General features: G+C 41.0%; 1 protein-coding gene and 8 non-coding genes across 9 annotated transcripts; 6 read left to right on the forward strand and 3 right to left on the reverse strand.

The window, feature by feature from the left end:
* Positions 1-6,093: 6,093 nt before the first annotated feature.
* Positions 6,094-6,175, reverse strand: trnas-aga (transfer RNA serine (anticodon AGA)). Its single transcript has one exon. It is a non-coding gene; the product is annotated as a tRNA-Ser (tRNA).
* A 2,556-nt stretch (positions 6,176-8,731) lies between these two features.
* Positions 8,732-8,814, forward strand: trnal-cag (transfer RNA leucine (anticodon CAG)). The gene has a single exon. It is a non-coding gene; the product is annotated as a tRNA-Leu (tRNA).
* Positions 8,815-10,289: 1,475 nt separating this feature from the next.
* Positions 10,290-10,372, forward strand: trnal-cag (transfer RNA leucine (anticodon CAG)). The gene has a single exon. It is a non-coding gene; the product is annotated as a tRNA-Leu (tRNA).
* Positions 10,373-11,988: 1,616 nt separating this feature from the next.
* Positions 11,989-12,873, forward strand: LOC116675625 (serpin B6-like; the record flags this gene model as incomplete). Its single annotated transcript, XM_032507288.1, is given in 4 exon segments — positions 11,989-12,058; positions 12,061-12,101; positions 12,185-12,359; positions 12,545-12,873. Coding segments are annotated over 4 exon segments (522 nt in total), but the record flags the coding sequence as incomplete, so codon positions are not given.
* A 5,371-nt stretch (positions 12,874-18,244) lies between these two features.
* Positions 18,245-18,316, forward strand: trnaa-cgc (transfer RNA alanine (anticodon CGC)). The gene has a single exon. It is a non-coding gene; the product is annotated as a tRNA-Ala (tRNA).
* Positions 18,317-19,144: 828 nt separating this feature from the next.
* Positions 19,145-19,225, forward strand: trnaa-agc (transfer RNA alanine (anticodon AGC)). Its single transcript has one exon. It is a non-coding gene; the product is annotated as a tRNA-Ala (tRNA).
* A 569-nt stretch (positions 19,226-19,794) lies between these two features.
* trnal-aag (transfer RNA leucine (anticodon AAG)) lies at positions 19,795-19,876 on the forward strand. The gene has a single exon. It is a non-coding gene; the product is annotated as a tRNA-Leu (tRNA).
* Positions 19,877-21,982: 2,106 nt separating this feature from the next.
* trnaq-cug (transfer RNA glutamine (anticodon CUG)) lies at positions 21,983-22,054 on the reverse strand. Its single transcript has one exon. It is a non-coding gene; the product is annotated as a tRNA-Gln (tRNA).
* Positions 22,055-25,977: 3,923 nt separating this feature from the next.
* On the reverse strand, positions 25,978-26,051 carry trnat-agu (transfer RNA threonine (anticodon AGU)). The gene has a single exon. It is a non-coding gene; the product is annotated as a tRNA-Thr (tRNA).
* Between the last annotated feature and the right edge of the window lie 1,449 nt (positions 26,052-27,500).

Below are 27,500 nucleotides of genomic sequence, written 5' to 3' on the forward strand. Positions count from 1 at the left end.
ACTTTAAATTTGGCTACTGAATTGTAAAATAATTAACGATGCACGTGGAGCTGCCGTTGCCCAACTTTCAACTCCTGAGAGACATGGCTGGCAGATTTACCGCCAGAAGTTGTTGCAAAAACTGAATGATCTGTGAACATCGTTGGGTCCTGGTATCAAAACGTTGTTATAATACTTGACAAGATAAAGCCATACAAAAGTGTAGCAAGATTTGCACTTTTGATTGGCAGAAAAACAGCAAGGACAAAATATTGGCCCTGTGACAATGGGGGAATAGGTGGGCCTTGGATTTGGAAAGGGCACACCAAGTGAGAATACCGCGAGGGTTGGGACTGGGAAGTAGTAATTTACTGGGAACTGCTAAGTAGCAGCTGTTATGTCCTCTTTAATGAAAAAGAGAAGTGATTGTGTTATGCATTTATTAAAAGAAGTGATGTCATGATGAATTGTGATGATGAATCAAATAGAAGTTGATGTGTATATACAGTAATATAAAAGAAAGTAGATGTGTATATGCATTAATCTAAGTTTTGAATCTCATCAAGAGACTTCTTTGTTGTTTTTTTTTACACAGAAAGGGTTGGACACAGAGTCCACTCCCCACCCATATCTGACAATTGAAAGCTGTGGGGGGAAAGGGGGTTCCAAAGCTAATAGACCATTCAACAAGCAATTCTGATGAAACTATACTGGCCCATTCAGGATGAGACACCGTATACTCTGACTGCAGCAACACAAGTTCAAATTTCAGTGATCCCTATTTTTGTGGTGATTACGAGACTGAATGCAAAGTGTGTATCCCCCATGTAACTCAAAGCTTTCACTTCCAGTCAATACTGTCAATTTGGAGCTCCTTCCGATTACATTAACGACCAGGTGACTCCTCAACATGCCCCCCACAAACTACTGTTTACAGTCTAAATGACAGGACATTAAACCTGTTAGCTTACTTTAAACAGATGTGAAAGTTGAAAGGTTGATCTTTTTCACCTATACTGTGGCATAAAAACAGGTTCTACTGAGATTTGAACTTAAATCGCTGGATTTACAGTGCAGAGTGCTAACCATTACACCATGGATCTTTAAAAGTGTTGCAGGGTTTGCTAGGCAGTTTCTTTCATAATATCCACATGTGTGGTATTAAAGGCAACAACAATCACAACAATTATTGGCAACTTAAGTCATTTAGTTAGCTAAGCGTTCAGAGTGATGTGGGAAAAAGCAAGTCAAGAACAGGTTTAAAGGACTTGCCACAGACAGTGAAGACAGCAGTAGATATGTCTACTGTGTACAAACACATGGTAACTTTACATCTGTGAAAATAAAGATGCCCAAAACCTGTAGTGGCCATTGAGTTTCTTGCGCGCATTCATGTCCTCTTAAATACATAGACTGCTTTATTCCCAATATCATGTCTCAGAAAAACAGTAGATGTCAGAAGTGCGCCTTGGACCGCTCGGCCATCCTGACTGATCCAACAAATACTTTGTAGGACCTGTCTCAAAAATTATAATATAGTAAATTAAAACATGTCACGATACAGTAGGTTCTCAGTCATCCATGTCATAGTTAACAAGGGAGGTTTCTCAACTGTCAGCCCAAATATATGAAGACATGGAGACATGGAGAAAGTCACCAGGGTGGCAATGATGTTGACGTTAATACTTTTTTGCTGCTTGATAGAAAAGTAACCTTTCACCGTTTCTCCTTTACATGATTATTACCATCCGACCGTTCCCCTTTAAGACAGGTAGCCATGTGGGCAACGTGTGGATGTGACGTTAGTCCGACGGGGTTTGGTATGGGAAGTGAGGCTCTCCGTGTGTAGAAAAGTAGCCTACCGTTGGCAACAGCTGCCTCTGACACAGTGATGTCATAGTATTTGATGGGTAGTGAGTGACGCTACAGTAGTTGGGGTTTTATGTTATCTCAAATACAAACTAAACCCCCTGATTAATGCAACATAATCACAACGTCTCCCGACCATTTCCCACCGCAGAAAGCTGCTATCAGCCAAGCTAAAGCTAATATAGTTAGCTTAAAGAAACAAGCAGAAGGCGCTACCAGCAGGCTAAAGCTAATATAGTTAGCTTAAAGAAACAAGCAGAAAGGCGCTACCAGCCAGGCTAAAGCTAAATAGTTAGCTTAAAGAAACATGCAGAAAGCTGCTACCAGCCAGGCTAAAGCTAATATAGTTAGCTTAAAGAAACAAGCAGAAAGCTGCTACCAGCAGGCTAAAGCTAATACAACTAGCCCAAAGAAACAAGAGGCATGCAGGTCTGGTCAGTTTATCAAACTGACGAGCTGCCTCGCTAGTCGACACAACCTGAAATTTAGAGGAAGCAACATGCAGTCACTGTCATTCACGTTAACCTGGATTGATTATTATATGAATACAATGGTGTCATGCTAGTCAACCAGAGTATTTCTACCTAATTTCCCTCTCCAAAATCACTTCAGAAGAGTAATGTTACAGGGCTGCCAACTCTCACGCATTGGCCGTGAGACACACGCATTTGACTGGTTTCACACGCTCACACGCAACACCCCCGATTCTCACGCTAAAGTGTCAACCCGGTCGGTCAAATTTCTGATAGAGAGTTTATCTATAGATTTAGCTGTTGAGCCACTTATGATCGACTAGTTGTGCTTTCAGAGACTGTGAGGGGGTTCAAGAGCGCTCCTGTCTGTGAAAGTTTCGAATTGTCGCAAACTGAGAACATTTTTTACGATCCACCCCATTTCCCCGGCTTTAGGTATGAGCTCTGAGTATCACGACCCGTCCGTTGCTTCGTGCCACTCTCTCTGTAACAGAGGTGAGCAGCGCGGCTGTTAGCGTAGCAACTTCAGTTCATGTTAGTGGACCTGCTCTGCTGTGGACAGTGACGCGTTGCAACCGTGTAGTCCTGCGATAATGCGCAGCGGACAGCCGCCTCTAAACTTTGTCAGAGACCCAGAGACCCGAATGGGCCTCTGTGTCCGTCAGACGGTCTGAGTGAGATCCACCATATCAGCGGAGCAAAGACATGCACAGCAGACTATATTACAACTCTCCAAATCCGGCCAACAGAGATGGGAGGAGTTATATTTTGAATGTGCACAAAGTTGTAAACATGAGCAGAAATCTGATGAAACACATCTGAGCTATACTATATATATACTATACTATATAGCCTATACACTATACTATATATACTATACTGCAACGTTGGGCCACTATTGTGCTTCTTAACCTCGGTGCATCTCTAAATGTAACTGTAAATAATTAATTTGATGTTTTATGAAATGAACAATAGTCTTTTTTTCCCAAAAAGTAAATCCAGTAGTGGGGCCTAGAGGATGAGGGCCAAACATTACTGAACCTTGGCACAAAGGTTAAAGGATAAGAATTTATGTAGATCAGTGGTTCTTATTCTTTAGAATTTCAGTGGTCTTAGTGATCCCTCAACATAATTTAACTTTGGGTCCCTTGTCCCTACACCAGGGACCCCTGGACCTGTTCACACAGACCCAAATCTTCTCAGCTGTTGATAAAGATTTGCTACTGTCTCTTCATGTGGTTCATTATGTTTGGCACGTTGTCTGGGTCAGTTCTATATCATAAGAAGTTAATAATGTATATAATGTAAATGCTAAATGCCCTAAAACTGTTGATACTACAACAATGCAAAGGTTCTTAACCCTACAGTTTTGCACATATCATGTAAGACTTGATTTCTCCATTTTTTGCAAAAAACTCTCCAGAAAGTGCCATTTAATGGTTTATTTTTCAATTTTTTTTCCTGGGGGGGCATACCCCAGACCCCCTAGGGAGAGCCCCACCCCCCCACATATGACAAATCACAATTTAAAACCCTAAAGGATAAAGACCCAAAGAAATTGCTTTGTACGCGGCAAAATATGGTTTGGCCCCCCCAAATCTCACTCCAGGTTTTGGGAAAAGTTGGCAGCCCTGATGTTAGTCACAGCGCTTACTTGCTTTGGTCTTTGTAAAGCAATAAAGTTCAACAAAGAATATGAAGGTAAATATGGTGCAAATGTGAGAGCGCGTAGATGTGATGTGAGCACTTAGAGAATATGATTGAGAGCTTGTAGAAAAAAATTCTGTACTTGTTCTTTATTTCATTTTTTTTCTTCACTTCAGTCACTTTTCCACAGCGGCAAGTCTGCGCTCTCAACTTTTGCAAACACTTCTTGCGATACATTTGGTGCAAAACTAAGTTGAATCTCCGCTGCCGACCTCACGGGATCTGATCTCCAGCGAGACACACGGAAAGCTCCAGACCCGATAGCAGCGGCACAACCCCCATGAGCCCACCTCCAGTGTTGGGGGAATAGCAAGCTAGCGTTAGCGAACTAACCAACCAGCCCGCTTAAAAAAATGTAATTTAAAAGGCACGCATTATACCATTGATGTCCGTTCGTGGCTGCAAGACCTGGAGCTCACCGCCAGTGTTTCAGTTTGACTGTTTAAAGTGTTAGGATAATTAAAATGTATTTATTTATAAGCGGGGTTAGTTGCTAACGCTAGCTTGCTATTCCACCAACACTAGTGGTGAGCGGGTCTGAAGCTATCCATGTCCGTCTGCAGCTGCAGGACCGGAGCTCACCGCCAGTGTTTCAGTTTGACTGTTAAAAAGTGTTGAGATAATTAAAAAGTATTTGTTTGGAAGCAGGCTGGCTGCTAGTTAGCCAATGCTAGCTTCCATGCTACATAAATAAGCCTGACAGAGCTGTCCTCACAGAAAAAAACACAGGTAAAATTAAAAAACGCTGCATAAGCTTTGCTACAGTGTGTTCATTAAATATAGGTACACCTACATGTAGGGTGACGAGATTGCAATATAAGCCTGTATATTAATATTAGGACTATCCATATGTCAAGGGTGTATATTAGGCGGTGCAGTACAGCCGATCCAGCAGAGGAGAGTTCTAGCCCAACCAGGCTCCTCTCTTTACATTGTAAGCCTCACTGGGTGTCCAAACTAAAATGATAAGAGGCAACTTGGTAGACTCCTTACTGATGTTTATATCTGTGCTCACAATGCCCTTTTTTTTTTTAAAACACCAGCCAATCACAAGTGTTACATGTGAATAATCAATGTGTGAGTAATCAGGGAGCTCAAATAAAAGATAGTTGCAAGGTCTCCCAAATGTTTAACTTTACAACCCGTAAGCTGTTGGAACCTTGGTTGCCACAGGTTCCCAAATCTCCCCACAAAATGTCAATTACATATTTCCAGCCCCTGATTGTTATCAGCAGAGCAGAGTGGCGCAGCGGAAGCGTGCTGGGCCCAAACCCAGAGGTCGATGGATCAAACCATCCTCTGCTATTTCCTGTGTTTTGTATCATCAGTATATTTCCCGTCTGTTGATGTTTAACAAAGCCTCTGATGTTGCAAGTGTCTGAAGTGAAACGTCTCTCCACCTGCTGAAGAGTAAACTTATTCCTGCTATAACACCCATAAAAAACTTCAGTGTAATACAGTAATATACTACACTACAGGTAATAAATACTGTAAATGGAAACTGTGAAATATGTACGTTCAAAGTGCTTGTTGTGCTGTCTACCAGTCAGATTACCACAGGAGGTAATATCTTCTGCAGCTCTTTTAAAGACTCTACCATAATACCTGCTGGAGATGCCAGGTCCTCATACATGTAAAGCATGTGCTCTAACACTGAGCTACATCCCCTGAAGATTTTGAAATTCTTTTGACTTTTTTCTGAGATAGACTTAGATTTATCTTTATTAATGCTTTTGGGATGACTCTTGCAAGGAAATTGAAATATGTTGTGTATGGCTTTAAAACCTGTAAATGTGACTGCGGTGGCTGGAAATCAAACCTGGGCAAATGCTTGCACTGCTATGGTATAAATCATAGTCAAAAAGTAACAAACCTGTTGCCTTTCTGCTGGACAATACAACGTTCACTGCAAATCTTGTAAGACAGATTGATAAGAAATACATTGGTGGAGACTGGTTGCTTCCAGTACCTATGAGATAAGACAATATTGTTTATGAAAGCACATCTGGGGTTTGGTATACTCTGATGTGTCATTGGTTTGGTACCACTCTTAAAAAACACTGCTCGTTGTCGGCAGGATTCAAACCTGCGCGGGGAGACCCCAATGGATTTCTAGTCCATCGCCTTAACCACTCGGCCACGACAACATGATGAGCCCTGCTAGGACTGTTTGCAGAAATGTTCATGTAGCACCTCAACACACCATATAATGCCTAAGCTGCACTTGCAAAATAGCAGGGTGTCATATACTTATTTTCGTCACTGTAAGATTCCTATACATTGTGTATGGTAGCCTTTACAATGTTATTTATTTATTTATTACCACACACACAGCCTTAGCAGAGCTAACCCCCCCCCCATCTTTATCCTGATGCTTGATTGTAATAAAGCATCAACAGAGAGAAGTTGTCTCCGTTGGTGTTTTAACAGACACACCTGGGCCAAATTGAAAACCAGATTCAGCTTTAAATCTTTTTAAATCCTAATCTAGTCCTCATTAAGTTTCAAATAATTCACAGGAGTTAGTTATTATTTTTGATCATCAATACCAAATTGAATCTAATTGGATGGGAACATACACAGACTTCTCACAAAATCCCACTTGAATTCATGTCTTGCTACTCGGTCAGAATCTTATTAACCTGGAGTCCCAGTCTCTGTCACAAGAAATAAGCTATATGTTTATATATGTTTTAGACCTATTGGCAGACAGACATTTAAAATGTAGGCAATGGCAAATAAAGAATAAAGAATAAAGAGCCTTTTGCTGTCTGCGCTCAGCTTCAAACAACAATGTTAAAAACAACAGACAAAGCCAGAAATCTTGGTGTAGTCATGGACTCAGACCTGAACTTTACCAGCCACATTAAGACAATAACAAAGTCAGCCTACTATCACCTTAAGAATATATCAAGGGTTAAAGGACTTATGTGTCAACAGGATTTGGAAAAACTTGTCCATGCCTTTATCTTCAGTAGACTTGACTACTGTAACGGGGTCTTACAGGTCTCCCTAAAAAATCAATCAGACAGCTACAGCTGATTCAGAACGCTGCTGCTCAGGTCCTCACTAAGACCAAGAGACTGGATCACATCACTCCAGTTCTGAAGTCTTTACACTGGCTTCCTGTGTCTCAAAGAATTGATTTCAAAGTACTCTTGCTAGTTTATAAATCACTTAACGGTTTAGGTCCAAAATATATTTCTGATCTGCTACTACACTATGACCCCCCAGACCTCTCAGGTCATCTGGGACAGGTCTACTTTCTGTCCCCAGAGTCAGAACTAAACAGGGTAAAGCAGCTTTCAGTTTCTATGCTCCTCATATCTGGAATAAACTCCCAGAAACCTGTAGAGCCGCTGCTACTCTCAGTTCTTTTAAATCAAGGCTGAAGACCTTCCTTTTTGATGCTGCCTTTCTTAAATGACTGCTCATTTCTTTAAATTTCTTATGCTGCACTGTAACTTTTATTCTTGTGTTTATGTGTCTATTTTTTTTAACTGTCTATTCATGAGTTTTACCGGTTTTTAATGCTTATGATTTTTAACTGTTTTTACTAGTGTTTTATCTGTTTAACTGATTTTGTGTAAAGCACTTTGAATTGCCCTGTTGCTGAAATATGCTATACAAATAAAGCTGCCTTGCCTTGCCTTGCCTTTTCTCAATGTCCACTGAAGTTTCTCAGCGTGCTCTCTAGTAACATCAGCAAGGCTACTTTTACTTTCATACTTTAAGTAAATTTCCAAGCCTGTACTTTGTTACTTGTATTTGAGTAAAGAAGTTAAATCAGTACTTCTACTTTTACCAGAGTATTTGTTAACACAATTAAGTCTACTTCTACTTGAGTACGGGAAGTCAGTACTTTGAACACGTAACTTCATCCGTCTTTGCTGTTGCATTGCGTTAACAAATAACTACGTTTGTGTAAAGTAATCAACAGGCTTTATGCCCAGGTTGAGTAGGGAGGGAAATGTAATGCATACCCCTACGTTTTTTCTTCTTCTAATATTTATCATGAAACGAGGAAGCGGTATAGAGCCCTAGTAAACAAAAACTGAGAAAAACAGCAGTGAGAGAAACAAATCAAGGGACTGAAGAGCAGGAAGAGGGAGAGCCAGAGGAGTTCTGGGAGTTTGGAGAGAGGGCATGTGATGAGAGTGAGGGCTCTGACACAGAGAGGGATATTCCAGAGGGTGAGGAAGATGAAGAAGAGGGTGAGGAGAATGAAGAAGAGAGTGAGGAGAAGAAAACATAAATGGGACAGAGAGAGGAACAGCCAGAGGGACAGCAAGTGGATCCATGTGGATCAAGTACTGCACCGTCAGGTTTGTGATGAAGAAGGTTCTTACTATTTTCAAAGAAGTTCAATTACAATTTCATTGTAGGTCTGCTGTGTGTCCTTAAAATGGGGCTTTCTGCTGTCAAATTCTTTTTTTTGTGTGAATATGGCTCTGTTTCTTTTTTTTCTTGGCCTACATTTTGAAATGCATGCAGGTACACATGCATACAGTGGTACTATAACAGATTGCCACCCTGGTGACTTTCTTCCATGTCTCCATGTCTTCATATATTTGGGCTGACAGTTGAGAAACCTTCCCTTGTTAACTATGACATGGATGACTGAGAACCTACTGTATCGTGACATGTTTAATTTACTATATTATAATTTTTGAGACAGGTCCTACAAAGTATTTGTTGGATCAGTCAGGATGGCCGAGCGGTCCAAGGCGCTGCGTTCAGGTCGCAGTCTCCACTGGAGGTGTGGGTTCAAATCCCACTTCTGACATCTACTGTTTTTCTGAGACATGATATTGGGAATAAAGCAGTACTATGTATTTAAGAGGACATGAATGTGCGCAAGAAACTCAATGGCCACTACAGGGTTTTGTGGGCATCTTTATTGTCAACAGATGTAAAGTTACCATGTGTTTGTACACAGTAGACATATCTACTGCTGTCTTCACTGTCTGTGGCAAGTCCTTTAAAACCTGTTCTTGACTTGCTTTTTCCCACATCCTCTGAACGCTTAGCTAACTAAATGACTTAAGTTGGCCAATAATTGTTGTGATTGTTGTGTGCCTTTAATACCACACATGTGGATATTATGAAAGAAACTGCCTAGCAAACCCTTGCAACACTTTTAAAGGTTCAATGGTGTAATGGGTAGCACTCTGCACTGTGAATCCAGCGGTCTAAGTTCAAGTCTCAGTGGAACCTGTTTCTAAGTCACAGTATAGGTGAAAAAGATCAACTTTTCACATCTAGTTTAAAGTAAGCTAACAGGGTTATTCTCCTTGGTCATTTAGACTGTAAACAGTACGTTGGTGGGGTCATGTTGAGGAGTCACCTGGTTGTTAATGTAATTGGAAGGAGCTCCAAATTTGACAGTATTGACTGGAAGTGATAGGCTTTGAGAAACATGGGGGATACACACTTTGCATTCAGTCTCGTAATCACCATAAAAATTAGGTATCACTGAAATTTGAACTTGTGTTGCTGCAGTCAGAGTATACAGTGTTCATCCTGAATGGGCCAGTATAGTGCATCAGAATTGCTTGTTGATGGTCTATTAGCTTTGGAACCCCCTTTCCCCACAGCTTTCAATTGTCAGATATGGGTGGGTGAGTGGGCACTGTGTCCAACCCTTTCTGTGTAAAACAACAACAAAAGAAGTCTCTTGTATAAGGGACAAAAAATCTGCAGAGAACATTTTACCAAGTCCAGTTGCCCTTGGCCTAGTTGTGAACTTTTGGGGTAATAGCATGGATCAGGAACCAAAAGGGACACATCTGGACTCAATGTGGGCATTGTACGGCAATATTTGACACATTTAGACCATAAAGACAGTTATCAGTTTATTTCCCATCTGGAAGGTATATCTGTGGACTCAGTTGGACATTTTGAAAATAATTGCACAATGTTGACCCAATTGTCAGTCTATTTTCCATCTGGCAGGGACATTTCTGGATTCAGGTGGACATTGTTGACAGAAACATTGGTAGATCTTGATTCCCACCATAGGATTTGGCCTGTATTGCACATTGTCTTCACATCCCGTGCAATGTATTGCCTTTGTCAAACACATTGCCACCCTGGTGACTTTCTTCCATGTCTCCATGAACGCCCAAATATTTGGGCTGACAGTTGAGAAACCTTCCCTTGTTAACTATGACATGGATGACTGAGAAACTATATCATGACATGTTTAATTTACTAAATCATAATGTTTTAAACAGGTCTTATTGGAAATTTGTTGAATCAGTCAGGATGGCCGAGCGGTCTAAGGTGCTGCGTTCAGGTCGCAGTCTCCTCTGGAGGCGTGGGTTCAAATCCCACTTCTGACAACGATTGTTTTCATTTGGAACTAATGTCCGAGAGTTGATATTGGGAATAAAGAACTTAGCAGTTCTTTGTATTTAAGAGGACATGAATGTGCGCGAGAAACGCGATTGCAAGTACAGCGTTTTGTGAGTATCTTTAAACCGATGGATACGATTAAAACCTGTATACAGCCCAACCACTTACCAATCACATCACTGGAAAGACAGCATGACTTGAGGGTAGTGGATGTCGATTTGTCAAAATAAACTGCCAGAACATGATTTTCCTCAAGAACATTACTTTTCACGGTGCTGTCAACAATTACAGCAGTTACATTATGATTTTCTCACCATGGAAATCAGGTTGAGGGCCATAATTTCCTGTTGCATCACCCTTTCTGATTGTCTACCATTGTGTCACCAGCAAAGGAGATTAGCAGAGGATGGTTTTGATCCATCGACCTCTGGGGTAAGGGCCCAGCACTCTTTCGCTGAGCCACTCTGCTACTACTCTGCTACTACTCTGCTAAATCACAGTCAATATTTGTCTCACAAACCGTCTCAATGTCCAATTTAATAATTTATCCAACAGAATTGAAACTTTAACTTACCCCGCTGTTTGAAATTGCTTCCTTGTCGTTTGGATTTCAGAGTGGAATCAAGGGAGCTTTCTGACCCTCTCTCTCTCAAAGATGTTTGGCGAGGTTTAGAGGCAGGTGATCATCAGATCCCTGGATGCATGCCCTCATCAGTCACCGTGGAGTCCCTTTCTGATTCCTCCTTGAAATCCTGTTTGTGACGCCAAACTGTAGTAGAAGTTTCTTGTTACAGCAGGGAGGAATTTGGCTGGAATTAAGACTCTGTATATAGAATAAAGACTGAAGGCTGCAAACTGAATCAAAGTTTAGTCTCCGATGAAGTTTAATTGTTTTCTGTAGAGAAAAATCAAGAAATGCTTAGGCATTTATTATCTCCCTTCGATAGCTCAGTTGGTAGAGCGGAGGACTGTAGAGGCATAAAATTGAAATCCTTATCCGGCTCAAAGGAGCATTTTTTCCAGATTTTATGTTTGGGGATCAATAAAGAATTTCTGATTCGGATGTAGAGATGGACGGATGACCCAAAAGCATATTGCTTCTTGCCAAGACATAACAAGAATAAAAAAAGAGGTGGGGGAGACAGAGTTAAGCCCTGACAGAATAGAGAACTACAGACAAAGATGTGAAATAGTGCAACCAGAGAGAGTAAGTGTGACCAGAAGAATTGGAAAAAACTAGAACTATAAAAGACAAACCTTTCTTCAAGAAATCTTTATTGTGTTGACATGGGCCTTCATTTATGAAATGTGCTAAAACAGGTGTAGGACGGGCGTACGCCGATTCCCACCCAAAGTTCGGCATTTATCAATTTGAACGTGAGCGTAGGCTGCAAAAATTCTCACGTCTGGTCTGACTGTGAAGATTTGTGCATGTCATCCCATGAACTAGATAGATTTTTATTGATCTAAAAAAAAAAGGGAAATTCCAGTGTTGCAGCAAAAAATCAGACACAACACACGTACAGAATACACATGAAATAACTATCTTGTTGATACACAACTCAGTTGTCACACCAGTGTATATACAGTATATGTACTGTAATGTTTAAAACCCTCTGCTGGACAGATCCTAGAGATGCCTTACAAAGGGAAGGAGCTTAGCATGCTCATCTTTTACCCAATGAGATGGAGGACAGTACTACAGGTCTGGAGAAGGTAACACACACACACACACTTTCACACATAAAGAAACCCGCAGAAACGGATAAACTAATAACTGATTCCATGTCCACCCCCAGCTGGAGAAGCAGCTGACCTATGAGAACTTTATGGAGTGGACTCATCCAGACATGATGGATAACGTTGAGGTCCAGGTGGGGCTGCCTCGGTTCAAGATGGAGGAGTCGTATGACATGGAGGAAGTCCTGGTCAGCATGGGCATGGTAGATGCCTTTGACAAGGCAGACTTCTCTGGTAGGACTTGTGTCTGCATCATAATCATTTAAAGAACAGGCAGCTGAAACCTGAAATGTCTCCTGTCAGTTTTAAAAGACACAAGATAATACAGAGGTTCTCCCAAATTATTTTAATTCATGTTGTGGGGTAAGACCTGACATTAAATGTATTTAAAATATTCCATCTCCTTCTTTTTGTGACAGGGATGTCTCCTGCCGAATGGCTGGTACTGTCAAAAGTTGTCCACAAGGCTTTTGTGGAGGTCAACGAGAAGGGAACTGAGGCTGCTGCTGTCACTGCTGCTGTCATGATGCTGGAGTCTTGCACGATAAGTTCTCCATCTGCCACGTTCATCGCAGACCACCCCTTCCTCTTCTTCATCAGACATAACCCCTCCATGAGCGTTCTCTTTGCTGGCCGATACTGCTCCCCTGAGTGAGCAATACATCGTTAGAGTAGTGTTTCTTAACTGGTGGGGGGGGTTACAATACATCTAGTATTATAACAGTGTACCAATTTATTTGGTATAACTCAAAATGTTAATTACCACTCTAGTTTCCTAAAGTTAATCACACCCTGATGATTCTGTGTCCATCCTTAACATTATGTTCTTGCTTTTCCTTTGTATCTTTTGCCCTTAATCTCAATCTCATCCTTAGGATCTGGCTTACTTTATGTCCTTGGTAATTATTAGACTGACAGGAATTCTTCCTTTCCTTTTGGCAAATGAATTGCCTTTTTGAGGGGCTAAAAGGTCCCATGGCATGAAAATGTGACTTTATGAGTTTTTTCAACATTTGTGTGCAGTCCCCAGTGGCTAGAAATGGTGATAGGTGTAAACCATAGACTGTATATTAATTCATAAAAAAAAACACTTTAAACCCCAAATCCAGGGATGTTACACTATTCAAGCATGACTGTCTAATATTATTTTAATAAACATGTTAAGGGGATAAAATGCATTTTCAAGTGTCTTGTTTGACCAGAAATAATCCAGGCTGGCTATTTATCATTAAATCCATCCTACTTTAGCACAGTAGGTGGTGCTCCTGCATTGCTATGTTTGGGCCTTGAGTAGAAAACAAGAACTGGAACTGCACTTCCTAGTTGTCCTTGTCACTACCTGATGTGAGTCGAGTGCAGATGTGAGTCGCACATGTGTCACTTTGCGACAAGTAGCATACAAGATACTAATGAGACTTGTGTAAAAAAGAAAATGGACCTGCAGTACATAACGAAGTTGGTTTACTGCTGGCTACAAGCTAGCAATTAAACACAACAAAGGCTGTCAGTTAAATAGCGTTCTGAGCTAACGTTAGCAATCAAACAATTATCCGCTCACATCTGATAGAACACATCTCCAGGGCATCACTCAGGTAATATTGGACCATTCTGATTTTATTTAATTAAAGGCTTGTATATTCAATTAAAGCTATATTTGAAATCTTTTTTCAGGCTGTTATTAAAGCCATTTATTAACTGTTTTTCATACTACTCTAAAAAGGAATCCTCCTGTTAAGGAAATTCATTCCACGTCAAAGTGATAGAACACATCTCCAGTGTCACTTGGGTAATATTGGACCATTCTGATGTATGATTTTAAAAGTAAAAGTTTATACATCTAATTAAAGATATATTTGAAATATTTTTCAGGAAGCCATATTTTAACTCTTTTTCAGGCTACTCTAAAAAGGAATCCTCCTGTTAAACCAGATTAATTCCACTTTAGAGTGTTAGAACAGATCTCCTGTGTGTCATTCTCCTGTTAATCCAGATTCATTCAACATCACACAGGGCTGTAGAAATCAAGTAGTAGTCTATTACTTTCTAAAACAAGGTCACACCGAAACAGAACACTCAATTTATTCATCTTGTATGTGACAAGTTATCTATTGTTGAACATAATAAAATTCATAAAATAAAGTTTAACTATTAATTGAAAAAGTAAATACATTAAAATAAGGAATAGAAATAAAAACAAGTCTAATATAATTTACTGATTCATTTGTTGAGCATAGAAAATTACTTGTTTTTATTACATAAACGTAATTGTCAAACTAGCCGTAGTTCTATCTGAAAATGAAATTTTAAATTGAAAAACTTCTCTCACATCATCTTCTCTTCTAACATCTTTTCGGTGCTGTAGTTTGTAGATGATCCCAAAGCACTCCGTGCAGTATAAACACCAGAACTAAACACAGCTGAATTAGCATAACTTTCATGCATTTCTGTCATATCTCCAGCAGTCAGATCCACTGTGATCCCTCAGGTCCCATGTGAAGGAATCCCTTCACATTGGACTTTTAATTACATTTGTTCAACATGTTAAGAAGCTAAAATCAGGTTTAAAACTTGCCCTGTTGAAGCCTGTTGGGTGCTGACTCTAGCGGGAGGATAACACGGTGTAGGCAGCACCGATTGGTTTAATTTGTCTCTCTACTGACAGACCTCCACATTTACAAACAACAGAGCTACGTGTGGAATCAACCGTAATTCTCCTTTAAACATGCATTCTATCTAATTTCCAGCAGGGGGCGACTCCACTGGTTGCAGAAATAATTCTGTTCTATGGAAGTATGAATAAGTTACCCTACTTCTGCCTTGATTTATTACCACATTAAACATTCTCCTAACAAGTTTAGGGGTTCAATCTCTAATTGTAGGTCTTCCCATTTATTTTACCATAGACAAAAAGCAGGGCATGCTTTACGGCGCGGCTACACACCGACCTGTCAATCATAGCAGAGGCTTAGCAACACGTATCCTTGGCATATTAAAATAGACATTAGGGATAAGCGAGTACAGCATTATCTGTATCTGTATCTGTTTACCACATGAATTATCTGTATCCGTATCCGTACTCGGACTGGGCGGGGCCTAACCCGGAAGTGGACATAATTTAACCCGGAAGTGGGTCTGGTTGTCTTGAAATGGGCGGGGCTTTAACCGGTATGTTATTTAAGCATGCAATTGATATGAGTTGATCAGAATTGTTATATTTATTGCTGATTAGAAAACTATTTACATGACAGCATCAAGCTTCAGATCAATGGTGTTGTCATGGTAACAAACAAACTATATACAGAACGTTTTGCAACAATGAATACAACACATGCGGTTGCAATTATGAAGTAAAATGTAATGAAAAGAGTTTTCATACTCAATATAACTTCTTTTTTTAACTTTTATTTTTTTATGATTAGTGTGATTTTTTTTGTTTTTGGTTCTTATTTATTTTTTCTAATTCCACACCAGGTATGTGTAGGTGGTGTGTGTGTGGTGTGTGTGTGTGTGTGTGTGTGTGTGTGTGTGTGTGTGAGTAAGAGAGAGAGAGAGAGAGAAAAGAAAGAGGCGGGGGGGGGGGGGGGGGGGGTGGGGGGACTGGGTTCTATGGATCAATTAGGCAGATGCTGTTTCTTAGAACTGCATTGATTTTAATGAAGCCAGCTGACGGTTAAAAAAAAAAAAATCTCCTAGAGACGCAACGCTAACTAAAAAAACGTAACGTTAACGGAAAGACCCGCGGACCTGACTGACTGAGAGAGAGAGGGAGAGAGAGAGAGCGCTGTTCTCAGTGATCTGAGAGTGAGCAGAGCGTGTGTATGGGGGGGGGGGGGGTCGCTGTGACTATCACAGAACGCAGCCACGGTCAGCTGAGGAGTTTTATTCAACCAGAGTACAGACACTGACTTGTATTACTCGTATAATACTTGTACTCGGCAAATGTGCTTTATCCGTACCAGATACTCGTTTCAACCGAGTAATCGCTCACCCCTACTATTCACATTGGCTTTTTAAAAAAGGCAGTGATTTTAGCTTTGATTTACTCATCAGCTCTTTTTTAAGTGATTTTAGATTCTTACAGCTATATCAATGAGCTGAACTTGGTGAAGTAACTAAAATCCATCAATCACCTTGCTGAAATTGTTCTTTGTTAACCTGAGGTTCATCGATTGGTGAAACCTTCCTTTCCAGCAATTTGGACTAGAAAATCAACATTATCGTGACCTCGAAATTGATCAAAATAATCATATCATTTTGGCCATAATCGTGCAGCCCAAAGTGATCTAATGTTTTGTCAAACCAGTTTGGGCAAGTAATCTTTCTGCTGACTTCTTGTAAAAAAAAAGCAAGTAACATCACTCAAAGAAAGCTACTGCGATGGCTGGGAATTGAACCCAGGTCAACTGCTTGGAAGGCAGCTATGCTCACCACTATACCACCATCACTGAGCAATGCCATGTTCACTTCAAATCTTGTAATACATCTGGGCATTGAGACTGAAAGTGTGCTCTATCACTGAGCTACAGCCCCTGATGATTCAGAAATTACCTCCACGGGGTCCTGTGTTTCCACATTCACAAGAATGGGAAGTGTTTGTACTAGTGCCCTTCGATAGCTCAGTTGGCAGAGCGGAGGACTGTAGAGGCATAAAGCTGAAATCCTTAGGTCGCTTGTTCAAATCTGACTCGAAGGAGCTCTCTTTTCCAGAGTTTCCCTTCAGGGATCAAAAAAGTATTTCTTATTCTGATGTAGAGACGGACAGACGATCCAAAAGCATAATACTTCATGCCAAGACATAACAAGAAACAAAAAAAGGAGGTGGGGGAGACAGAGTTAAAGAACCTTTTTCAGGACACCCACATTTTGTTGCTCAACATGGCAGGCATTCTATGCATCCAGGGCCAAATGTTTTACCATTTCATCCACTACGGGCCCCTAAGGAAACGTGTGACTGTGAACTCTTGTTACCCATAGCAACGACAGGTAACAACAAGTGGAAGTACTTCTCTCTTTTCGTATAATCGCCACTATACGGCCCAGTTTAATCTCTGTAAACTTTGCGGAAATCCTGCAAACAGCTACGATGACTGTTTATCTGTGTGGATTTTAAATCTATCTGTCAACCCCGACTGGCCCGTATTGGATGGAATGATGTCAATTTGCGCTTTTATCTGTTACACATAACAACCTGGATGCACCAAAGAACCTAACCTTTATTTCCATTTTATACAACACCAGGATTTAAAAAACAGAAATGTTTTTTCACCAAATTCCCAGCCAATCAGTACTTGTCTCACAAAAACAAAAACGTCTTAATGTCATTCATTCAGCAGAATTGGAATTTGTTTGAAATTGCTTGAAATGGTACTCTTTAAAAGTGTTGGGTTTCTAGCGATAAACTAATGAGGAAGAATTTGACAAATCTAAATCAACCAAAAATAAGTCCAGGAAGTTACTCTTTCAAATTCTACACCTGAATATGTCAAGTCCGACCATTCCCTGACAGGGAGTTGAACCCAGGCCACGGCGGTGAGAGCGCCGAATCCTGGCCACTAGAACATCAGGGAGTCACGACTATCAATTTATCTTTGTAGATGTGAGTTTCCTTTTCACTTACTGGAATGACTCATATTGTTTTAGGCGAGGAATGGCGCCTGGCTAGAGCTTCAGAAGGAAGGCCATGACAGATTAGACATCTGTCACATAGTCAGTTTGTAGTCTTAAATACCAAGTCTCTTGCTGTTCCTTGACTAGTTGGCCACCCAATTGTTTCATCTGATCTGAGGCCGTATGTTTTGGACACTTGGGTGAAGAGAGGGGTGGAGCGGTCAACTGATCACCATCTGGTGGTGAGTTGGGTCAGGGGATGGGGGAGGACTCTGGACAGACCTGGTAAGTCCAAACGGGTGGTACGGGTAAACTGGGAACGTCCGGAAGAGGCCCTTGTCCATCAGACTTTCAACTCACTCAATGGTCAGGACTTGATAGATAAAGGAGAAATATTTGGAAGATTAAGTTCCTGTTTTGAAACCATATACAACCGAAATATTACATATTTTACTCAGGGTTCTTCTCTTATTCAATGATCTCAGAAAAAGAAAAAAATCTAAGAAGGCACAGGGGATGTAGCTCAGTGGTAGAGCGCATGCTTCGCATGTATGAGGCCCCGGGTTCAAACCCCGGCATCTCCATCAAGTGTCATTGTCCAGTCTATAAAATTCTTTGATAAAAATTATTCTGAAAGAGAAAAGTATTAAAAGGCGATCTCCTTGTGTTCATGGTGATTAATGCAAAAGTCAGTCTTAATGTCCAGATGTGTTGCAAGATTTGCAGTGAGCAGTACGTTGCCCAGTGATGGTGGTTTAGTTGTCAGCGTAGCTACCTTCCAAGCAATTGGAGTCTCCAATGTTGGAGTCTCTGCCATCGCAGTTGCTTTCTTTTAGTGATGTCAGTTTTTAACTATGATTTATACCATAGCAGTGCAAGCATTTTGCCATGGTTTGATTTCCAGCCACTACCAGGTTTTGAAGCAATATACAACATTAACATGACATATTCCACCCAGGTTTCTTCTCTCATTCAGTGATCTCACCAAAAAGTCAAAAGAATCTGAAAATCTTTAGGGGCTGTAGCTCAGTGATAGAGCACATTTGAGTCTCAATGCCCAGATGTGTTACAAGATTTTCAGTGAATATTGTGTTGTCCAGTGATGGTGGTAGAGTGGTGAACATAGCTGCCTTCCATGGAGTTGGCCTGGGTTAGATTCCCAGCCATCGCAGTAGTTTTCTTTGTGTGGTTACTTGCTTTATTTGTCAAGAAGTAACCAGAAAGGTTACTTGCCCAACCCGATTTGATAAAACATTAGATCTCTGTTATGGTACAAATAAGGGAGAATATCATCCAATCAAGCTGCCTCCACGAGGATCCTCAGACACAGGCAGTGCACTTCGATTTGCACTTCGCCGTGTCTTGTAACTACTACTAACCAATTGAAAGTTTATGAACATTTGGCTTTTCAGGTTGTCGTGGCCAAGGGTTAAGTCGATGGACTAGCAATCCATTGGGGTCTCCCTGCGCAGGATTGAATCCTGCCGACAACGAGGGACTTTCTTTAAGAGTTGTAGCAAACCAAAACACATCACAGTATACCAAACCGCAGATGTGCCTTCATGAACAATATTGTGTTATCTCATGGTACTGGAAGCCACCATTCCCCACCAATGTAATTCTTAGCATTTGTTTTCAGTCTTTGTTACCAGATTTGCAGTGAACGTTGTATTGTCCACCAGAAAGGCAACAGGTGTGTTACTTTTCGACTATGATTTATACCATAGCAGTGCAATCATTTTGCCCAGGTTTGACTTCCAGCCACCACAGTTGTATTTATAGGTTTTGAAGCCATATGCAACATTAACATTACATGTTTTACCCAGGTTTCTTCTTTTATTCAGTGATATTTCAATTTCCTTGCGGGAGTCTTCCCAAAAGGATTAATAAAGATAAGTCTAAGTCTATCTCAGAAAAAAAAAACGGAAAATCTTCAGGGGATGTAGCTTGGTGGTTGCTATTGGCTTTTTCCTTGCGAAGGTTTTTTTTCCAATAACATTAACAAGCATGCCATTAGTTACAGTGCCTGAGTTTGTCACAATGTGAAGAGCTGATGTTTGCAGGTAGTGTGGCCGAGTGGTCTAAGGCGCTGGATTAAGGCTCCAGTCTCTCTGGAGGTGTGGGTTCAAATCCCACCACTGCCATTTGCATGTGTAACATAGCTGGAAGCCAACCAATGTGTGTCTTAAAGCTGTATCATTTGGGCTGAAATTGGTGAAGTAACTAGAATCATCCATTAGTCACCTTGCTGAGATTGTTCCATGTTAAACTGAGGTTCGATGATTGGTGATACCTTCCTTTCCAGCACTTTGGAGTAGAAAATCAACAAATAATTGTGATAATCTCCATATTGATCAATATATATTTCTGCTGACTTCTTGTAAAAGAAGCAAGTAACATCACTCAAAGAAAGCTACTGCGATGGCTGGGAATCAAACCCAAGTCAACTGCTTGGAAGGCAGCTATGCTCACCAGTAAACCACCATCGCTGGGCAATACAATGTTCACTTCAAATCTTGTACTACATCTGGGCTTTGAGACTGAACGTGCGCTCTATCACTGAGCTACAGCCCCTGATGATTCAGAAATTCCCTCCAGGTGGTCCTGTGTTATGTGATGGAAAGCCTGTGTGTCCTCTGTGTCTCACAAATTGATAAATGCCATTTCTGGGACATGGAATCACATAAATCGAAAGATAAAGGAGAGAGGAGCTCAGTGTGTCAAAGGAAGTCCCCCGGCAGTCTAAAACTATTACAGTGTAACTAAGAGAGACAGGGTGGAGAGAGGAGCCTGGTCAGGCTAGAACTCTCCCTGCTGGTATGGGCTGTACTGCACCGCCTTCCTCTGTTTTTATCATGTTATTCATTAAATTGAAAATTTATCTGACAACTATGAAGCAAACTTAGCAAAGAACTGCTAAGTTCTTTATTCCCAATATCAACTCTCAGACATTAGTTCCAAAATAAAACACTAGTTGTCAGAAATGGGATTTTAACCCACGCCTCCAGTGGAGACTGCGACCTGAATACAGCGCCTTGGACCGCTCGGCCATCCTGACTAATCCAGCAGCTTTTCAGTAGGCCCTGTCTCAAGGTTTCTTAACTGTCAGTCCAAATATATGGGCGTTCATGGAGACATGGAAGAAAGTCACCAGGGTGGCAATGTGCTTGACAATGGCAATACATTACGAGGGATGTGAAGGCAATGTGCAATACAGGCTAAATCCTATGGTGGGAATCAAGATCCACCAATGCTTCTGTCAACAATGTCCACCTGAATCCAGAAATGTCCCTGCCAGATGGGAAATAGACTGACAATTGGGTCAACATTGTGCAGTTATGGGCACCCAGATAGCTCAGTGGGTTGAGCGGTTGCCCATGTACAGAGGCTTGCTCCTCGACGTGGCGGGCCTGGGTTTAGATCCGGCCTGCGGCCCCTTTGCTGCATGTCACTCCCCCTCTCTCTCTCCCCCTTTCACACATTTTCGTCTGTCTAATAAAGTGAAAAAACCCTGAAAAAATAACTTTAAAAAAACAAACATTGTGCAGTTATCTTCAAAATGTCGAACTGAGTCCACAGATATACATGCCTGATGGGAAATAAACTGATAACTGTCTTCATGGTCTAAACGTGTCAAATATTGCCGTACAATGCCAACATTGAGTCCAGATGTGTCCGTTGTGGTTCCTGATCCATGCTATTACCCCAAAAGTACTAGGCCGAGGGCAACTGGACTTGGTGAAAGGTCCTCCGCAGAAGTTTTGTCTCTCATCCAAGAGACTTCTTTAGTTGTTTTTTACACAGAAAGGGTTGGACACAGTGCCCACTCCCCCACCCATATCTGACAATTGAAAGCTGTGGGGAAGGGGGGGGGGGGTTCCAAAGCTAATAGGCCATTCAACAAGTAGTTCTGATGCACTATACTGGCCCATTCAGGATGAGCACTGTAAACTCTGACTGCAGCAACACAAGTTCAAATTTCAGTGATACCTAATTTTTATGGTGATTGTGAGACTGAATGCAAAGTGTATATCCCCCATGTTACTCAAAGCCTATCACTTCCAGTCAATACTGTCAAATATGGAGCTCCTTTAATTACATTAACAACCAGGTGACTCCTCAACATGCCCCCACTAATGTACTGTTTACAGTCTAAATGGCCAAGGACATTAAACCTGTAAGCTCACTTTAAACTAGATGTGGAAAGTTGAAAGGTTGATCTTTTTCACCAGTGCTGTGGCTTAAAAACCAGGTTCCACTGAGATTTGAACTCAGATCACTGGATTCAGAGTCCAGAGTGCTAACCATTACACCATGGAACCTTTAAACTTGCTAGAAAGGTTTTCTATGCAGTTTATTTCATAATATCCACATGTGTGACATTAAAGGCACACAAAAATAACAACAAAGATTAAAAAGCAACAATTACTGGCCAACTTAAGTCTATTTCCAGTCTGTTGATGTCTAACAAAGTGTCTGTTGCTGCAAGTGTCTGACGTGAAATGTCTCCACCTGCTGTAGAGTAAACTTAATGGCATGTCAAGTTTATTTCGTCCATAAAAATGGAAACTACACTGCTCATACCCGCCGTAACACCCATAAAAACCAGAGTATAATACAACAAATATACTACAGTGCAAGTACATAAATACGGTAAAATAGAGACTGTAAAACATGTACATTTAAAGTGCTTGTTTTGCTGTCTGATAGTCTGAGGTATAAAAGACAGAGCTGACCGCTTAGTTTGTGTCACAGGAGGTCTTAGTCTACCACTACGTTCTATAACCTACCAGTCAGATTACCACAGGAGGTAATATCTGTTGCAGCTCTTTTAAAGACTCTACCATAATACCTGCTGGAGATGCCAGGTCCTCATACATGTAAAGCATGAGCTCTACCACTGAGCTACATCCCCTGAAGATTTTCAAATTTGTTTCACTTTTTCCAAGATAGACTAAGACTTATCTTTATTAATCCTTTTGGGATGACTCCCGCAAGGAAATTGAGATATTATGGAATAAAAGAAGAAACTGGGTAAAACATGTAATGTTAATGTTGTATATGGCTTCTAAACCTGTAAATGCAACTGTGGTGGCTGGAAATCAAACCTGGGCAAAATGATTGCACTGCTACGATATAAATCATAGTCAAAAAGTAACACACCTGTTGCCTTTCTGCTGGACAATACAACGTTCACTGCAAATCTTGTAACTCAGACTGAAAATAAATGTTAAGAGATACATTCATGGAGACGTGTGGCTTCCTGTACCTATGAGATAACACAACATTGTTAATGAAGGCACATCTGCGTTTTTTTATACTGTGATGAGTCATTGGTTTGCTAGCACCCTTAAAGATGCCTTTCGTTGTCTCAATCTCAGAAATAACCACAGAATCACAACTTCCATTCATGTGCTTGTGCCAGTATTCAACCACCTGAAAGTCACTGTATTTCCAGCATCAGTTGGGTTTTTAAAACTCCTGCCCCGTGTGAGGGTTGAACTCACGACCTTCAGATTATGAGACTGACGCGCTGCCTACTGTGCCAACGAGGCTATGAAAACACTTTCGATGGTTGGGAAAATTTTGTAAAAACTAACAATTTGGTCTTCAATCTTACAGTTTTTCTCGATTGTTTACACACATTTTCTGAAAGAATGCCTCATATTCTCAGAACACTAAACACAAATCAAAAAACACTCACACAATGGGCAAAACCCCTCAATTCTCCTGCAAAATTAAACTATACATTCAAAACAACGTTATTTCTTCTCAAAATGGTATTTTGTTTTCAAATGACACACACAAACCATCATATGAACAGACATTCATAAGAACCAGTTGAACACGGATGTGCTCAGTGTAAAACACGATAATGAATGGAAAACATTTCTTCTCCATTCATTGTAATGAATTTTGGTTCAGTGTTACACTTACTACAGACAGTACATACATAAGTGTGTTGTAAAATATTTGAGAATATTGTTTTTATACTCAGAACACATAAATACACAGAAACAAATATATTTTATTTGTTCCACAAAAACAATGTAGACAGTGAACATCCCATTCCCAACCAACACAAAGTTACACATACACTACATACAAAACACCAGAAGAATTTACTGTACACAGTTACAGTAAAAAACAAAAACAAAACTACTATGCTGCAGTCTTCTGATGCGGTCTGGCCACAGCACCTCATCCACATCACAAGCAATGTTTTCCCGGGCCAAGCAGCGGGGGAAATATCGCCTGGCGATTCCAGCCATGAAGAGCATCAGCTGCTATATGTCCACATGCGTTCTCTATAGCTTGGAGAAGAGGTATAAGCATTTGTGGATTTCGGTCAAACTCTTTCTATCTCCAGGCAGAAAAAAAATTCCTCAATAGGAGGAATGGAGAATATGGAGGGAGATAAACAACTAAAAGCCTGGGGGGGGCAGTGAACAAGTGATGAACCAGAGCAGCCCAGTGGAAACTTCCGTTGTACCAAATATAATTTGTTTGTTAGTAATATTGCAATTCTTTGTCTCTTTCTGAACTGCGTTCTAATGGCCCCCTGTAGACCGGCTTCATCCTGAGATGATTTCTGCACAAGACACGGTCCAGTGTCGATGAGCTTACCCTATCAATATTTTGAAATATGTCAATGTTTTTCTTTGTATTTACCGTAGTGTTATGTATGGCATTATTTTCTAGGACCATATTCATGAGTTCAGTTTCCTGTCAAAGAGACAGAAGACGGTCCCGACCACCTTGTGTTGTTCTGCCAAACAAATAGTAAAATACTGTAAATACTGTGAAGGAATACGAATACTGTGCAGTACTGCAATATTCTAGTGAGAGTAGATTTCTTACCTATTCTCATTTCGGAAAGTCCGGATGATGGATGCTACAGTGTACCTGCTCACATTTCGGCTGTACTTTTGCAAATCAGAGATTACAGTCCTTGGCCTTTCTCTTCCTCTTCCTCTTCCTCCTCGTCCACCTCCTCCTACTACTCTCAATCCTCTGGTTCTGACTCTGTTTCCAATGTTCCAATCCTCCACAACAGAAGAGCTCACCTTTTGCCGTTTTATGCTAAAGCTCTGATTGTTAACTGTAAAGCTGTGTGACGGGTGTTTGCCCTTGTGATGGGTCAGTGTGCATATATGAAAGGCAGTGTGTTCCTTGTGAAGACAAGAGATTTTCTTCATGAAAATTGTGCCAAAGGCAGAGAATTGTGTGTAGTGTTTTGAAAAAAGTGTGTTTTAGAACTGCATGCTGAGTGTAGAGCAGGAATTGAGATTGTAGTTTAGCAGAATTGGTTCAGGGGGTTGGTGACTGAGTTACATGTTGTGGTCATTGTGTCTCAAGTACCAGTATTTGTGTGTAAACAATTAAGAAAAACTGTAAGTGATAACCAGGCACTGCTGGGATTTGGACCTAGGATCTCTTGTTCACGAGACAGGCGCTTCAACTACTAAGCTACAGCGCCTCCTGTAGCAAAGTTCATCTGGCAAGAATACAATGAGCTAGCTAGAAGGGTTCCCTCCATCCATCCATCTTAGTCCAGCAGCTCCAGCAGGGGACCCCAAACTCCCCTTTGCCGAGCCACATCAACCAGCTCTGACTGGGGGATCCTGAGGCGTTCCAAGGAGATTGGGCTTTCTACTCAGCTTGCCTAGGCTTGGTGGATCAATCCTATCCAGTAGCCAGTCTGCAGAAGAGGTAGAAGTACCTGGCAATCCGTGCTGCGCTAGCTATGCCTTGCAGAAGCATGTCTCAGATCACGGTGCGTCTGGAGATAGCGTCCGGTCATCAGTGGAAAGATGTTTCTATGTGGATAACTGCCTCCTGAGCCTGCCAACATCAAGGAATGCCACACAGCTAGTGAGCAAGCTACAGGTCCTCCGAGCCTCCGGAGGGTTGGAGCTGCGCCACTGGGCCAGTAATGTTTCCAGCGTAGTTTATCACCTGCCAAAAGAGGTCAGATCAGACAACCTTGATCTCTGGCTTACTCAACAGGTAGCAGAGGCTGCAGTGTACAGTGTACACAGTGTACAAACAACATACTGAGGCCAAATGAACAGAAATGGCTGATGAATGAACTTTGTGTATATTGTGGCTTAAACTTAAATTTAATTTATCATCTTTAGTCTGTGTTAACGTAACATGCCTTTTTCATTTGCAACCAGGGTTTAATGGGTAGCATGTGGAATGGGTAGACATGATGCAAACAGAGGTAATCTCTGCAACAACAACGTGCTGCTGGGAATTGAACCCAGGATCACCTGTTTACTAGACAGGCACTTTAACCAACTAAGCCACAGCACCTCTGGGTGTGAACCCACATGCCCAGCCATGTTGGAGGAACTCGGTGTAAACGCCTGAAAAGATTACAGTGCAGTATTGTGCACTTTGGATACTTTATGTGAATGTAGCCATGTCTAAACAACAGAAAAGCATCCAAGATGCAAAGGCATTTAGGGAAGGATGATATTTCGAAAAATTACAGTTTATTGGCGGTGCAGATCCTTACGAGTTGGCTCCCTCTTCTTAGATCCATAACGACCCGGTGATTCTTCCTTCAGTTACATATCCCGATATAGTCAACTAATATCAAATAATTTATTTATTAATTTTCATTCCAGCAGCATCAAAGATGTTGAAATCAGGCCTGGAAAAATGACAAGAAAGCTCTCACAATGCAAGTTACAGAGTGACAACAGTTCTGGTGAATACAATCAGTAATACACTTCCTTATATCCAGTGCCCCCAGAGGAAAATAAACCTTGTTTGGAAAACAGTTTAATCTCAAACACAACAATTAGTGAACCTTAGGCAGACAGTTGGAGCTCTTACGTATTTCTGAATGCCCCTCGTGTGTCAAGTTTCTTGACCGGTCATTCTATCTCAGCTGAAAAAGGACATCTTGTCTCTAGGATGGGCTATGGTCTCGACCTGGGACCTGCTATGATAAACACAGCTTTAGACAACTGTTTCTGTAACAAACCCAGGCTCCATCAAGTCATATGACAGATTCTATACTTGAGAGGAATTGGAGATGAATAATTAATATGAAAATCATTGGTTAATGTAATTTTCCCATTACAAGCCGTATCGTTTTCAGGTCTGGTACAGACATGGAAAGAGAAATGTCATACCATCCCGGACTCTGAGAGTAACGGTTTTAACCTCATATACAGGTCAGAAACACACAGTCATACATTACAGTTCCATTTTATTAGAAGAAATTCATATATCGATGAGGAATTGGGAATCTTATTTATGAACAGCATTAATATGAACAATCATATGGTTAAATGTAATCACATTTGAAACCCATTACAAGCTGTCGTGCATCCTTTTCAGGTCCGTTGTACAGACATGTTGAAAGAAGAGATGTCATTGCTGACAATGATGAATGTAACTCTGTTTTTCCAAGAGGGGTTTTAGTAGTGACGAAGTGGGTTTGTTCACCCCTTGTCCCAGACAGGTTATAGTAAAAGTAAAAACAGAGTACCATAGTTTTAGTTCCATTTTATTAGGTTGCAAGTTGAAACATGGTTTTCCCTGTATTGCTACTTACAATTGTTTGTTCCTTTGTTCAGTTCCCCATGCAAGACAATTGGTTGGGGAGGGGCCGGCCTAAGTATTTCCTGTTTTATAGGAATAGGGTGGTCATGGATGACATCACCGGGCCAAACCAAGTAGAGGGTTTTCTTTTGTATAGGAATGTTTATTTTGGTTGTTTTGGTCATTGTATAAAAAAGGTATGCAAAA

This window comes from Etheostoma spectabile, unplaced genomic scaffold (genome assembly GCF_008692095.1).
Source record: "Etheostoma spectabile isolate EspeVRDwgs_2016 unplaced genomic scaffold, UIUC_Espe_1.0 scaffold00002084, whole genome shotgun sequence".
NCBI classification, from domain to species: domain Eukaryota; kingdom Metazoa; phylum Chordata; class Actinopteri; order Perciformes; family Percidae; genus Etheostoma; species Etheostoma spectabile.